General features: G+C 35.6%; 1 protein-coding gene across 1 annotated transcript in view; it reads left to right on the plus strand.

The window, feature by feature from the left end:
* STXBP5L (syntaxin binding protein 5L) overlaps nt 1–13,296 on the plus strand; it is a 185,514-nt gene that overhangs the window by 110,227 nt on the left and 61,991 nt on the right. The window contains exons 8-14 of the mRNA XM_059838097.1: nt 3,275–3,398; nt 4,913–4,991; nt 5,164–5,318; nt 6,915–6,987; nt 8,209–8,356; nt 9,890–9,957; nt 11,116–11,156. Of these exons, the coding sequence (XP_059694080.1) occupies nt 3,275–3,398; nt 4,913–4,991; nt 5,164–5,318; nt 6,915–6,987; nt 8,209–8,356; nt 9,890–9,957; nt 11,116–11,156 (688 nt within the window). The remainder of the gene's footprint in view (nt 1–3,274; nt 3,399–4,912; nt 4,992–5,163; nt 5,319–6,914; nt 6,988–8,208; nt 8,357–9,889; nt 9,958–11,115; nt 11,157–13,296) is intronic.

Genomic DNA, 13,296 nt, shown 5'->3' on the forward strand with positions numbered 1-13,296 from the left:
CCCTCAGGGAAGCCACTACCCTTAGGGAGCCACTAAAAAGGGGTCCTTTTAAAATCCTGGGTTACATGTGCCACTTGGTATTTTGCAGCAACCCAAATTATCAAGTCTCAGCCTCAACCTATGGGTTGGCCACCAAAGATCACAGTCCAGAAGTCATTGTTCCTGCTCCCCTTCACCATGCTATCTGGACTGATGGAAGGCCTCTGTGCCCCAGGATGTCTGACCAATCTCTTGGTATTGTTTTGGCACTGAGCCAGAACAGTTTCGGTTGCAGGCTATCTGTGAAGATAAATTTGTGTAAGTGTTCTGTATCTTCATTGAGTACCAAAGTGCCTCTTTGCCTGAGTTCTGAATTAAATTAATTCGCCCTTACTTTTCTTACTATCATTATAATTTTCATCTTCTCAATGGTGATATGCATGAGATATTGAGGCCCTTCCAATCAATGCTCCTACACAATGCCTTCTATAAAAGGCTTTCCTTCAAAGCTCTTTTATAATTTCCTGCAAAAGTTTATTTCCATCAAGTGGTATAAAAAGACAGCACATAAACAAGACAGATCTTTCAAATGGTTCTCAAGTTGTTACTGATAGTTGGCAAACCCAAAATCCAGCCATCTTCCTGTGCAGGCTTTAGAAGTTTGCATCAACCCCCATTCAGAGCTGTCTGAAGCAGTTGTCATCTTTCACTGGAACTCATCCCAAAATGAAGATGCAGAGTTCTCAGAGGCATATGCCCAATGACAACTCCCTACCTTTGTCTAACACTGTGCCACTATGGAAGTATCAAACGGGATGTGGCCCTTGCTGTAATGGTCCTGCAGTGCTATGAAAGGATTTTTAGCATTCAAAAACTAAGATGAGACAAGCATTGCTCATTCAAAAATATGGTTAAAAGTGGTACAAGAGACCCTTCCCAACCCTTCAGTTGGGAAGGAACTGAAATGGTGTTAGGCATGCTTAATTTTAGTACATGCTGAGTATGAGAGAAGATGGAATATGTATGCAACCACTGTGGGTATTGCAGAAGGAGGAACATACCTAATCTGGAGTGAGATGCTTTATGTGCTTACACTGTGTGAATATTCACATGAGCCACCCACCATGAGGAACTCCTGTTTAAGCAGATAACTGCTCCTTTTGAGTGCGGATGCTAAAGAAGTGGATCTGAGTGCTAGACATAATCTAGCAGAGAGAAAATCTGGGACTTGTTCAGGACCATCTTTCAGAGTTAGTTGTAACTTGCAGCTGAGACCTCCAAAAGCATTTCTGTTTTTCTAGCCCATTTTGTGGCAAAGTCTAACAGGTCAGTTTGAGTTGCTGCTATGCCAGCTGTGCCTGGCTGTGCCAGGATCATCCCACCTCAACTCCCCTCCTTGGGAGTTTTATGCTGGCAGGTGGCTCCTGGTCACAGAGAGGCAGTTTGACAAGCAGCTTGGTACAGCTTTTAGCTAGTTGCTAGCTCCTGCTCAGACACAATCAGTGACTGTAACCATGTGAAATGTTTCTAAGTGTGACAACACATCAAAACCAGATTCAAATTTGGCATGATAGCAAGCATGAATGAGCTCATGTCAGAATTAATTTGCATGAGGATAGACATGCCTTCAGTGTAAGTGAAGCAGTGCTCCCCACAGAACTAAGGTTATTCTACCTGAGGGCAACAACTCTGGACTCTGCATGAACCATCTTTCTGAGTTGTCTTTTGTTACTTCAGTTATGGTTCAGTTTCTTCTGGTTATTTCGGAGGAATTGTGTACCAGCTCCCACTCTGGAAGGTAGAAGTTTGGGTGATACCCATTATGTCACCAAAAAATAAATACCTAGAGTTCAATTTTTTTCAGCTCTGTTTTTTGCGTCCTTTTTGACATGACTATTTTAGTAGTTTAGTTTTAATCAAGCATTCATATACAAGGCATGTCAGATTCCTGTTAAAACATATGGGTCATCTTAATGCAAACTAATTTGTGGCTCTGCTGTCCAGACCCAGGAGCTGAGTAAAGCTTTGGTAAAGGGTCGTGGCCCTTTGGTTGATTTCTTCTGATACTCTCTCCATACCATGAGCTGTAACCTACCATAACAATCAATATAATGATTAAAAGAGGAAAACCAACAGGGAGTTTTAAATACTGACCAGTAGCACTTAAGGAAAATTAATATGAACAGCTGCAATGCTGACTTATGAATACTCAGGCATGATGCTAAGTCATTTGAATAAATCAGGTAAATGTCTATATGCAATTTTAAGTGCATGCAAGGCCTTAGCATTTCCTAGGTAGAAAAAAACCCAGGAAATTTATTAAGTTGCATTTAAAAATAGATCTCTTTTATTTACATTTACATAAAATTATATTGTGTTTTTTGCTATTTAGCAGTGAACTTTTCTGGAAGGGATATGGATTCAAGGGAGAATTCTGTGAGTTTGTGCTTCTGTGAGGAGTGTGTGAGGAACTCTGGTACAGAATGAATGTTTTGTCAGATTATGGCTTTTGTTAGTTTCCATCACGTATCAGGGAAATAGAAGGACTTACCCCATTATCCTTTCCAATAGTTTGATGTAACTATGGATGTTTTCCACTAATAAGTTTCACTAATTATGCACAAAATACTAAGAATGGTGTATGTAACATTCACCATGTGGTTCTTGTAGCATACACAAAGGAGTGTGATATTCCTCTCCTCTAACTCACTGTCTCTTCCAAAACTATCTTACATCACTGTTTTGGTAATTTTCTATACCAGCGAAACACTCCTGGTTTTTTTTAGTATTTTGGTTTTGACATTAAACTTTCCATATTTCTGCCGACTTGCTCTGCAACTTAAGTATGCAAAAAGTACGTTTGGAAATTATCCAAGAACAGTGTTTTACTTCTTTTGGGGAAGACTGTGTGTTCCATGTTACAGGTAAAGATTTTTACACAGAATTACCTGTAAATTTGCCAGATTAAATACTTCTAAGGAGAGCTATCAGACATATTACAACTCCATTGTATGGCCCTTGTTCTTACATTTTTCCTTAATACCCTTTTCCTTCAGTTTTGGCCTGATTCAGTACAGGCTTTCTTACATTACTGTGTTACATTAGCCTTTATGATGAAATGTGGATTGCAGACATCTGTTGCTAAAAAGTGATGGTAATGGACTTCAGACAAACAGGAAACGTCCAACTCTTGAAATACCATTAGAACAATATAATCTGAAGTCATACATGAAACTATCAGTAGTGTAAACACTGTATTCCATTCCAGTCTCAAGTTCTTCTTTCATTTCTGTAGGCTATTCATTCTGTTGCTTGGCATCATGAAGGGAAGCAGTTCATGTGTAGCCACTCTGATGGCAGCTTGACCCTATGGAATCTGAAAAGCCCTAACAGACCATTCCAGACCACAATTCCACACGGTAATTCTGATAGTTAAAATGTGTAACTAAGAAGCAAAACAGTGTTCTCAATGCTGCTTGCTAATATGTATATTTATTTAATATTTCCTTGTAGCCCAGATGTTGCTTCTTGCATAAATATTTTGTTCTGCAAAGTAGCTGCAAACTATTGTAAAATCAGTAACTTTTTATTGTAATTGGTGTCATAAATACCTCTTTCTGATTTATTTTACTCTAATGTCTTATCCAATTCCTTTTAAGAATCTGCTGCTGGTCTGTGAGGCCCTGAGGCTCTTTCTTTCTTTTATAGTTTGTACTTTTATGTGTAATTTTCACAACAAATTAATGCGTATTGTACAAGGTACTGTGGTGTTTCTTATGGGGATGGTACAAGACTTCCCAAAGACTTGCAATGAAGAATTTAAAGGAGCCATAGTAAGAGATGGCTTTGTCTTTATGTGTAGGGCTTTATATAAATTGCTTCCTACAAATTGGGTTTTTTTAAAGTACTGACACCATTGTAAAGGTATACATTTACATTTACTTTACTGAGAAATCTGACTGGGTAAAGAGGGAGAAAGGAGAATAAGTCAAGATCTAAGTAGGCCCAAAAGGATTTAGCATTTTCTTAATTTACTTATGTTTTATCATTTTTAGTTATATAATTCTATAATGTCAGAAGGGAATTCTCAGCCAGTCAAATGACCAGATCAAAACAGGCCTGATTTGATGAGTTAACTCAGAACATTGGGCACTTGAACACTGCCAGCAAAAAATTGCACAACCTCTTTGGACAATATCTTTTGGTATTTAATGACCCGTGTGGCACAATTCTTTTTGTTAATATCTAACCAGAATTTTCCATGCCACAACTTATGTCCTTTATCTCTCATGATAGCACTGTGCACCTCTGAGAAAAGTCTGGATCCATCTACACTGTATCCTCCAGTCAGGCTGTTGTCAAAAGCAAGCATGGACTTTCCAAAGCAACAAACTCAAAATGGCTATTTTTTTAATTTGCAAGTGACTTTTCTCTGATTGGAAGAAAGTACTGAGCCATAATTAACTAAGAACTAATGAACTTCAGTTGTATGCTTCATTTAATTTTATCACTCAACTAGGTGCACTCTAAAGCATGTAATGTTTTGTCAACAACAGGAATTAAGTCAATCTTAGATTGTCTTAGGAAAAAATGAAGCTGTTTATGGTCACTATATGTTCAGAAAAAAAGGCATATAATTAGTCTGGTTCATTCATTATTAGTTAAGTTTCATACTCAGAAATCTGCATGGTTTATAGATGTCTTTGAAGTGTATTCTGTGGTTCTTTAGATGTGGCAGTAAAAACACAGACATAATAAGTGTAATTAATTTAGACAAATGCATATTTTATGGAAATAAAAGCTAATACTTCTAATCTTTTGTAGGTTTAAAGTTCCTTTTTTTTGTTTCTTATACAGTTATTTCAATATATATGTTTTAGTTTGAGAATTCAATTTCATGTTTTAATAGTTTCCATGTTCTTTCTTTCCTTAGGAAAAGTTCAAAGAGATGGAAAAAAACCTGAATCTTGTAAACCAATTCTTAAAGTAGAGTACAAGACCTGTAAAAACAGGTTTGTTTTTAATTCTCTAATTAACTCAGTAGTACATTCTGGAGTGTAAGTCCTTTTAGAATCTTTTCCTGCTTTCTTTTAACAAACCTATTTATTAATGTTTGCAGATACTAAAGCTGTAATGTAAACTTGTATGTACTATGTAGACTTATACTTGGTTTTTTTAATGCAGTGAACCATTTGTGGTATTTTCTGGTGGATTGTCATATGATAAGCCTTGTCGAAGACCAAGTTTAACAATCATGCATGGGAAAGCAATTACAGTTCTTGAAATGGATCATCCTATAGTTGATTTTTTAACTCTTTGTGAAACCCCATATCCAAATGGTGAGTTTATTGGGAAAAATACAGTTATGGAAAATATAAACGAAGGGATCTTTCCTCATACATTAATCCCATCCAAGGGACTTCCATCCTAATATTTGTTTTCATCTGAAGAAAATTACATAACTGAAAGTACCTGGAAGTTGTTTGCATTCTCAGTGTAGGAAGTGAGTAGTGAATGGACAATAAAGCGTGCATAAATCTCCAATTATAGGATTGAAACCCATGGGCTACTGTGAGAAAACATTGCTATTAATCAAAGATAGGTGCATATATTTCTGAATTTTTTCATCATTTACAGCTCGCTAAATTATGAAAAATTAGTTGTCACTTACCTGCAAAAAAGTTCTTACACTTCAGCATGAAATTAACTGTTAAAAAGTGTTATGTTTGCTGCATACTGTGGGGCTGCCAAGTTCTGAAATATGTTGTCAGAAAGTTCCAGAAAATAAATTAAGAAAAGCTGTAAGTCAAAAAGGAACTAACTTTAGCATTTTAAGCCCTCAAGCAGAAAAATAAAAGAAATCTTATATACATATCTAAACCAAATACACATTAAAAACATTTAGTAAAGGGTATATGTGCTTCAATATAATGAAAAAAATTAATTTCCTGTAACATCAGAGTTGCTTTGGGCCTTCATTTAACTGTGTCAGACACTTCCCAGTACTTAGGTTTTGTAGCATCTTCCCCTGCTCACAGACCAATATTTAAACATTTTGGTTTAACTTGTGTTATTCATAGCCAAGTATAAAAACAGGCAAAAAATAATGTGTATTCATAGCAGGACTGAAAGGAAGATGAATCAGTTGCTCTCATTTACTCGTCCTTTTGGCATCACCCATCTGAACAGTTTATTTTGAGCTTGCACGTGCTGGAATGATTTGCTGCTGTTGAAAAGAAAGTCGTAATTTCACTTTTATATTTTTAAATAAAAAATGTAAATTATAAAAAGTATCTAAATGAATATACTCTATGCATCAAGGGAAGAATTTATTTGTCATCTTAATTCTTTAGTTTTGATAAATAAAAAGAGAATTGTATAAAAAACCAAACCATATAATCCCCTAAAGAGTGTGCAGAAGGAAGGGGCATATTATTACCTGAATTGAAAACAGTGGACTAACAGGATTCCTAGGGAATATTCTCCTTGAGTCGCCTCAGAAATGGGGGCATTGTGTATCATGAAGTGTCCTGCACAGTCTGTTTCTGAAGAGCACTTGTACACAGCGGAAGTATTACTTTTGGACAGCAAAAATACTTTTCCTGTGTAACAATTGGATTCAATAATGCAATGATACACACAACTTATTCATATTCTACTTCTTTACTTTCAACATAGCATCATGCTGGCAGGCTATAATACTCCAGCTCTTCTGCTTTGTATGTTTGCCAACAGAACTATCCAAAAGTAATTTCCTACTTCCTCTCTGGCCCTAGTTTCCAGCTATGGCTGGTTTGTGCATATGTCAAGGGTTTATACCTCAAAGCTTCTAATATACTGTGAAAATTTAAAGAACATAAATATTTCTTGCTTGCTTGCTTAAAATGGCTGATAGGAGAACTCCATGTCTTTTCTACTTGATTCCTTATTTACAGAATTTCAAGAACCTTATGCTGTAGTTGTACTTTTGGAAAAAGATCTCATTGTCGTTGACCTGACACAAACCAAGTAAGTATAAAGGTTTAGATGTGTTTAACTGTCCAGTAAATTACCATAAAATTCAAAATCATTTAGCTATCCAAAATCATTCACTCTTGGAAATAATTCTTGCTAAATATTTACTTCCACTTTAAGAGCTAAGTTCATCTAATGAACGGGAACCTATGATAATATTTGTTCTTAAACTTTGGAATAAATCTAAATCTGCAGTCCTTTCAGCACAGCCCTCAAACATTCATTCAACACCAAAGTTAAATAATATTTGAACACATATGTGATTTGGAAATAAGATTCAGCAACTACTTTTATTTATGTCTAACATCAGTATCTTAATAAATAATGGCATTGTTTTATATGGATCTACAGAATTACTAAATGATCGAGTTGCTGGTTTAAATGACAAATAGTTCTTTCAATCAGAATCAATGTTCCTATCAAATAGGAACTCTACATCATGTAAAGCATAATCAAATTATTTATTTTGTTCTGCCTCCAACACCACCAGTAAAGGACATCCACATTCACACTGGTGTAACAAGGAACAGATTTTGCTGTCAATGAATTGAAAAATGTTAAGTGAATCATATTCAGATCTCACTTACTCTAAAGAATAATTCAGATCATCTCATCAGTGTAAAATGGACATAACTGAAATCAGAACCCAATTTTCTATATTTTTCAATTGTGAATAGGATTGTATAATATGCAAAAAGTGAGGTTTTCCTCCTTATCAGGCTGTTCAAACTGATGGAAGTGAGAAATAAACTGAGATCTACTCATCTGTTACTGCAATTTTTCATTGTATAATCAGAAGTCTACCAACCCAATGAGCTAAAATGTTCAATATAAAATCCACACTTGTAAAAGTAGTTTGTAGTTCGTAGTATATATCATATCCATGAACCTGAAACTTCTGGAAAATGTGTCACTTCTGTATAATAAGATTTTGAGATGTCAGAAAAAAAGTAGTTCTTGTTCCTTCATAAAGGTAGCCCTATTAGCCTTAGGGACTATTTATGTAGGATTCTTGTCTTGCTTAATTTCTGTGTCCTTATTTGAGTAACTACACTGATATTAAAAACAATACATAAGTTGGAATAAATAAGGGAAAATATGTTTAATTAGAAGTGATTTTACTTAGATTCTGTTATATACTTTAATATAAGAATATGTTTTATTCTATGGCTCAATGTGTCACAGTGCTTCTAATAAATTGTCTTCCTTAACTAGTTTTCCAATCTTTGAAAATCCATATCCTATTGACATTCATGAGTCACCTGTTACCTGCACAGAATATTTTGCGGACTGTCCTCCAGATTTGATCCCTGTACTCTATTCTGTAGGAGCAAAACATAAAAAGCAAGGATACAGCAATAAGGTAAACAAAACAAACATTCTGTTTTAAGCAAAGGAAGTAGATGTCTAACCTATGTTTTTATAAGCTCTTACCATATTATTTTTGTTTTACTCCTTTAATAATCACTTTAAGGCTAGTCCAACCAGCACCTTAGCAGCCTGATTACAGTCCAGTATTTGTCCCTCAGAAACATGACCACTTAAGCAGAACCATTAATTATCATTAGATAGGACTTAATCAGTAAGAGCTGGAGGTATTCCAGATCAGATTGTGTTAAAGGCGAGCCAGCAGTGTACAATTCAAATTTGTATGGATAGAGTCTCTCTATCAAAGAAAAAAGTGGAAACATTATAACTGAAAGACTTAAGCAGATGTTCAGTGAGAGCTGGCAATGATTTGTTATTAAATTGGGATAATAATAATAATAATTTTACAGAGCTACCAAAGTCTTACCATAATGCTGTAGAAATAGGACAAACTTCAGGAAGTAACAGAGGAAATGCAATTAATTTATAAATTTCAAGCTTTTAACTGGTTTGTATTTTGGCTAGAACTAATGCATTTTAATAAATAATATAAAAAATACTGGGTAAACAAGTCAGACATCATCAATTTTCTATTCAAATCAATGGAAGTATTCTCCTTGGAGCTGGGCTGTTTTCCATTAACTCAAAGAGTGAGCCCTCTCTCATTCTTTTGCATCTTGGTTCACAAAAGTACTTCAGAAAATATTTTTATTTCTCCTATTTGAATCTACCCTTACCTCATACATTTTGCACACCTGCCTGTATTCCCTGCATCCTCTCTTGCCCCCTGACTTTATTTGTGCATGTACAAATGCACTCTGAAGGCAGGTGGTCACTCATGTGCCAGACACCCATTTCTGTAGCCACAAGTATCCACTCCGTGTATCCACACAAACAGTTTGTGCTCCCAGTTTTTCTCCACCCACTCATACTCTGCACACATCCTGACCCACTCGGCACATGTGTCACCCTCTGCATCCTGTATCCATACATGTTAGGGCTTTAGGCACAGGGCAGCATTCTAGACCATTAGTAAACAAAAGGCAAGGAAGAGATGATGGTCTCATATGTTGAGTAAAAGTTGCATTCTCTTATCTCATAGCATCATGCTCTGATACTTGTTTTTGGCCCAGCTTCTTCAGTGGTCTTTGTATTCAAAATAAATTCTCGGTCTATTCAGCGTTCTATAGAATCTCCAAGAGAAAAGCAATCTCAAAATACCAGCAGAATTGTTTGTCACTCCTCCTTCTCATTCCTGCTTTAGGTTGTTGAATGTTAGCTGTGTGGAAATATTTTTAAAGCATAGAACATTAGTTGATAATATAAAAGGGTTATTAAGTTTCCAAAGCCTGAAGTGATGACACAACAATGTTAATAAAATGTAAAAGCCTTGAATTATACATATTTTTGTTCTTTTACAAGTTGCTTTGCTTTTTTGGGGGAAGATGTTGTCTACTCCTGAATTTATAAAGTAGCCAATCAAGGTTCATCAGAATAAGCTGTGATGTCTGCACTTTCATTTGTTTAGGAGTGGCCTATCAGTGGTGGAGCATGGAACCTTGGAGCTCAGACATATCCTGAAATCATTATTACAGGGTGAGAATGAAACTGGGGATTGGTACTTTTAAACTATTTGTGTCTACTCCTTTTGCTTGTGGGTTACCTATAGGTAAGAGTTGAGACTTCACCACATATGTATTTTCTGGCTCTTCACTTGAGTAGTGTCACCACAGAAATTCTCTTTTGCTCTAGAAAGCAGAACTTGGTACCCCAGGTTGAGCTACCATTAAGAATGACCATTTGAGGCCCTAGTGTTAGACAGCATTGCTAGTGAAGGAGGGGTCTTTGGGAAAAAAAAAATCTATTGCAAGAGAATATTTTGGCCTTCAAGGTCACAGACAATAGCTTCAAAAAGGAGAGAAGCTGTTGTCCCCTGGCCTTCTGGATTCTCTGTCTGGGGACAGTTTGGGAATTCATTTTGATACTCAGCATTAGTGAGGGTGTGGTGCACTGGGATGAATTTCACCTTGTGGGCAGAGAAACAGAGCAAAAAGGCCTAGAAAGGCTCAGATTGCAGTAGGAGCCCCATGAACAGGGCCTGGTGGATTCCCAAGGTATCATACTGTGAAACAGACACTATTCATTGAGCTAAGATGTACAATGAGTTTTTCTCTAGTCTCAGTCATATATTTGATGAATTGTTATTATCAATGATACTAAAGACCTGATTTTAAAAATAAGGCTATGATGTATGCAGTAGTACAAGAAGGTGATGAAGGGATCATTCTCATTGTAAACAGAAGTGTCTCCTTTTTCCAGCTTTGCTTCAGCAATTTTTTGTTAATAAAAGGAGCACAGTTGTGAAGTATCAAGCAGAATGAAGTTACCTTCTGTCCTTTCAAAGTTCACATGGCAATTTTAGAGTGCATAGGTTTGATGCTGGCCCACGGCAAAGCCAAAAGTGCTGTGACTTAAACTTGTTATTAGTATGGGAATTAATTTCTTCTTGTTGCAATCTTAAAATTTATTGGGGGCTTAGTTCTCTGCAGGAAATGCATAAAAATATTTTGTTAACCAAATAACAAAATATTTTCTTCTAGTTTGTACATATGCCTTTAAGATATTGTCAGTAAGTTATAGAGAGTTACATAAACAATTTTTTTTTCCTGATTGTATTTATTAGTCACTGAAAGTAGATAATGTTTTAGAATTGCATCTTGTTTTAACACATTTAATTTTTATATTTTTTTTAAGCCATGCAGATGGATCAGTAAAATTTTGGGATGCTTCTGCCAGTAAGTTTCTAAAGTTCACTTTTACATAATGCTGATAAATCACATAAACACACATTTATATACAAAACAGGATATTTAACAGGTTGAGTAGTAATAGCTGGGCGGATATAATTAGGACAAAGGGGTGAAATTTAGAAAATGTTTAATAAGTTAAGAGAAAAAATGCTGCTAATGAGATATATTAGGCAGAAAAGAGTGAGGAATAATAATTCAAGTTCCAGCATACCAAAATCTATGAAGGATGAAGTGTTGGTAAAAAATCCCTAGGTCACCTTCTTCTTGTGTTATAGAGGAGAAGGCTCAGGTAGATCTAACATTCAGTTCCAGTTGTCATGTCGCTTCTATACTAAGTACAACAAAGTCTGTATAGCTAAGTAAAAATAAAATATTTAAATACATTCATATATTTCAAAACATTTAATCTGGTGAGGGTGGAAAATACCAAAACCTTTTCTTGTCCAGTCTCAAATCCCAGGAAATAATTGGGAAGCATTTCCATTCATCCTAGCAGGAAAAAAGCTTCAGAAAAGACTTGTTCCATATAATCTAGCTATAACTGCACATTTCAGCAATCAGTATTTTCCCCTACAGAAAATACATAGGATATTCATTAGTAAAATATGTTTATTAAAATACACATACATTTTGATGGAAATTGAAAATATTTTGCTTCAAATAATTGACGGTACTTCACCAAAGTTCCTGAAGAGTTGTCTTGTATTCTTGTGTCTTTGATGGTACAGGGATGTCTGGGTAATAGCTCTCTTTTATGAGGTATTAGTGTGTTAAAGATGAAAGAGTATGAGAGAAAATTCTGGATGAAATGTTAGGCATAGAGAAATTTAATATGACCATAATAACCAGTCTGTAATGGGTGACAAGATCATGGAGTATGGGGTTCTTAAAATACCTGCTAGTTCCATGTGGTGCCACAGAATTGAAATTATTAATATTGCTACCATTACCAGCCAAGCATAGGCAATGCTGACAAGTTTTTAATGTCAGCTAAACCTGATGACTTTGTCAGGTACTTGCCTTTTTGCTTAATACCAAATATTTTCACTCAAGATGGGCAAAGAGAAAATGAGGATTTCCAAAGCCCCGTTTCACAATATAGTTCATGTATTAAATAGACATAGGAACTGAACATGGCCATGGGTTGGTTTTTTATTATGTAATTTGTCTGTTTGGAAATGGTGGGAGAACAGAAACATGGTGCTCAGAATTTGCATCTTCCACTGTCTTCAAGTTATGGTGAACACCAATCATCAAATGAGGTCAACAGTTTATCTGCTGAAACAGAAGGTTTTGAGAGCTTTAATATGAACAAAAGTAGGATAATTATTTTATTTAGAGAAGTATGGTGAGACATTAGACTTTGTCTTGTGAATATTTCAGTTTTAAGAAGAATGTGCAAATACAGGCTCTAAGGTTAGGGTGAAACAATATAGACTGTTGGAAGACCCCAAGACATTTAGGGTGTGTACTGCACAGGAAGCAGTGTGCTAGTTATTCCTTCTAGAACTCTGGCAGAAATGGGGTTAGAAAAAAAACCTCTCATAGGGAATATAAGCATAACCTAATCGATATATACATGCTGCAGTGGGAATTTTTCTTAACATTAAACGCTTAGATGATCATGATTATTCACAATCTCTTCAACAGTTCTGGTATTTTCAGTGCATCTCTGATGTCCTGGTCCTAGTCCTGATTTTCAGGGCATGCACTATATTACTCCTACCACACTCAATACTCTTTATTTACAAGGTTTTGATTATTACAAAGTTTTGTTATTTATTTTATTTACAAGGTGTTAAACTTTTTAATGGAGTTCAGAGTTCAATTGAGATTCCCTAGCAAATATAATATCCTACCAGTATTTGAAGGCACAAAATACTTTGCTTATAGACATATTTTATTGTGTAGTCTTGTGTCTGAAAGCACAGATCTGTGAGAGACAGGGACTTGCTAGGCCACTGGAGCTGCTTCCAAAATTCATCTTTATTCAAAAGATATTGCTGGTTTTTTATTTACTTGTGCAGATGGTACCCAGTAATAGAGCACAGAGAGTCTTGTCTTCTACTCTGTACCCTATGATTCTATAATTCTTCCAGTCATAATGTGCATGGACCCATGATGC

This window comes from Haemorhous mexicanus, chromosome 2, assembly GCF_027477595.1.
Source record: "Haemorhous mexicanus isolate bHaeMex1 chromosome 2, bHaeMex1.pri, whole genome shotgun sequence".
Classification (NCBI taxonomy): Eukaryota; Metazoa; Chordata; class Aves; order Passeriformes; family Fringillidae; genus Haemorhous; species Haemorhous mexicanus.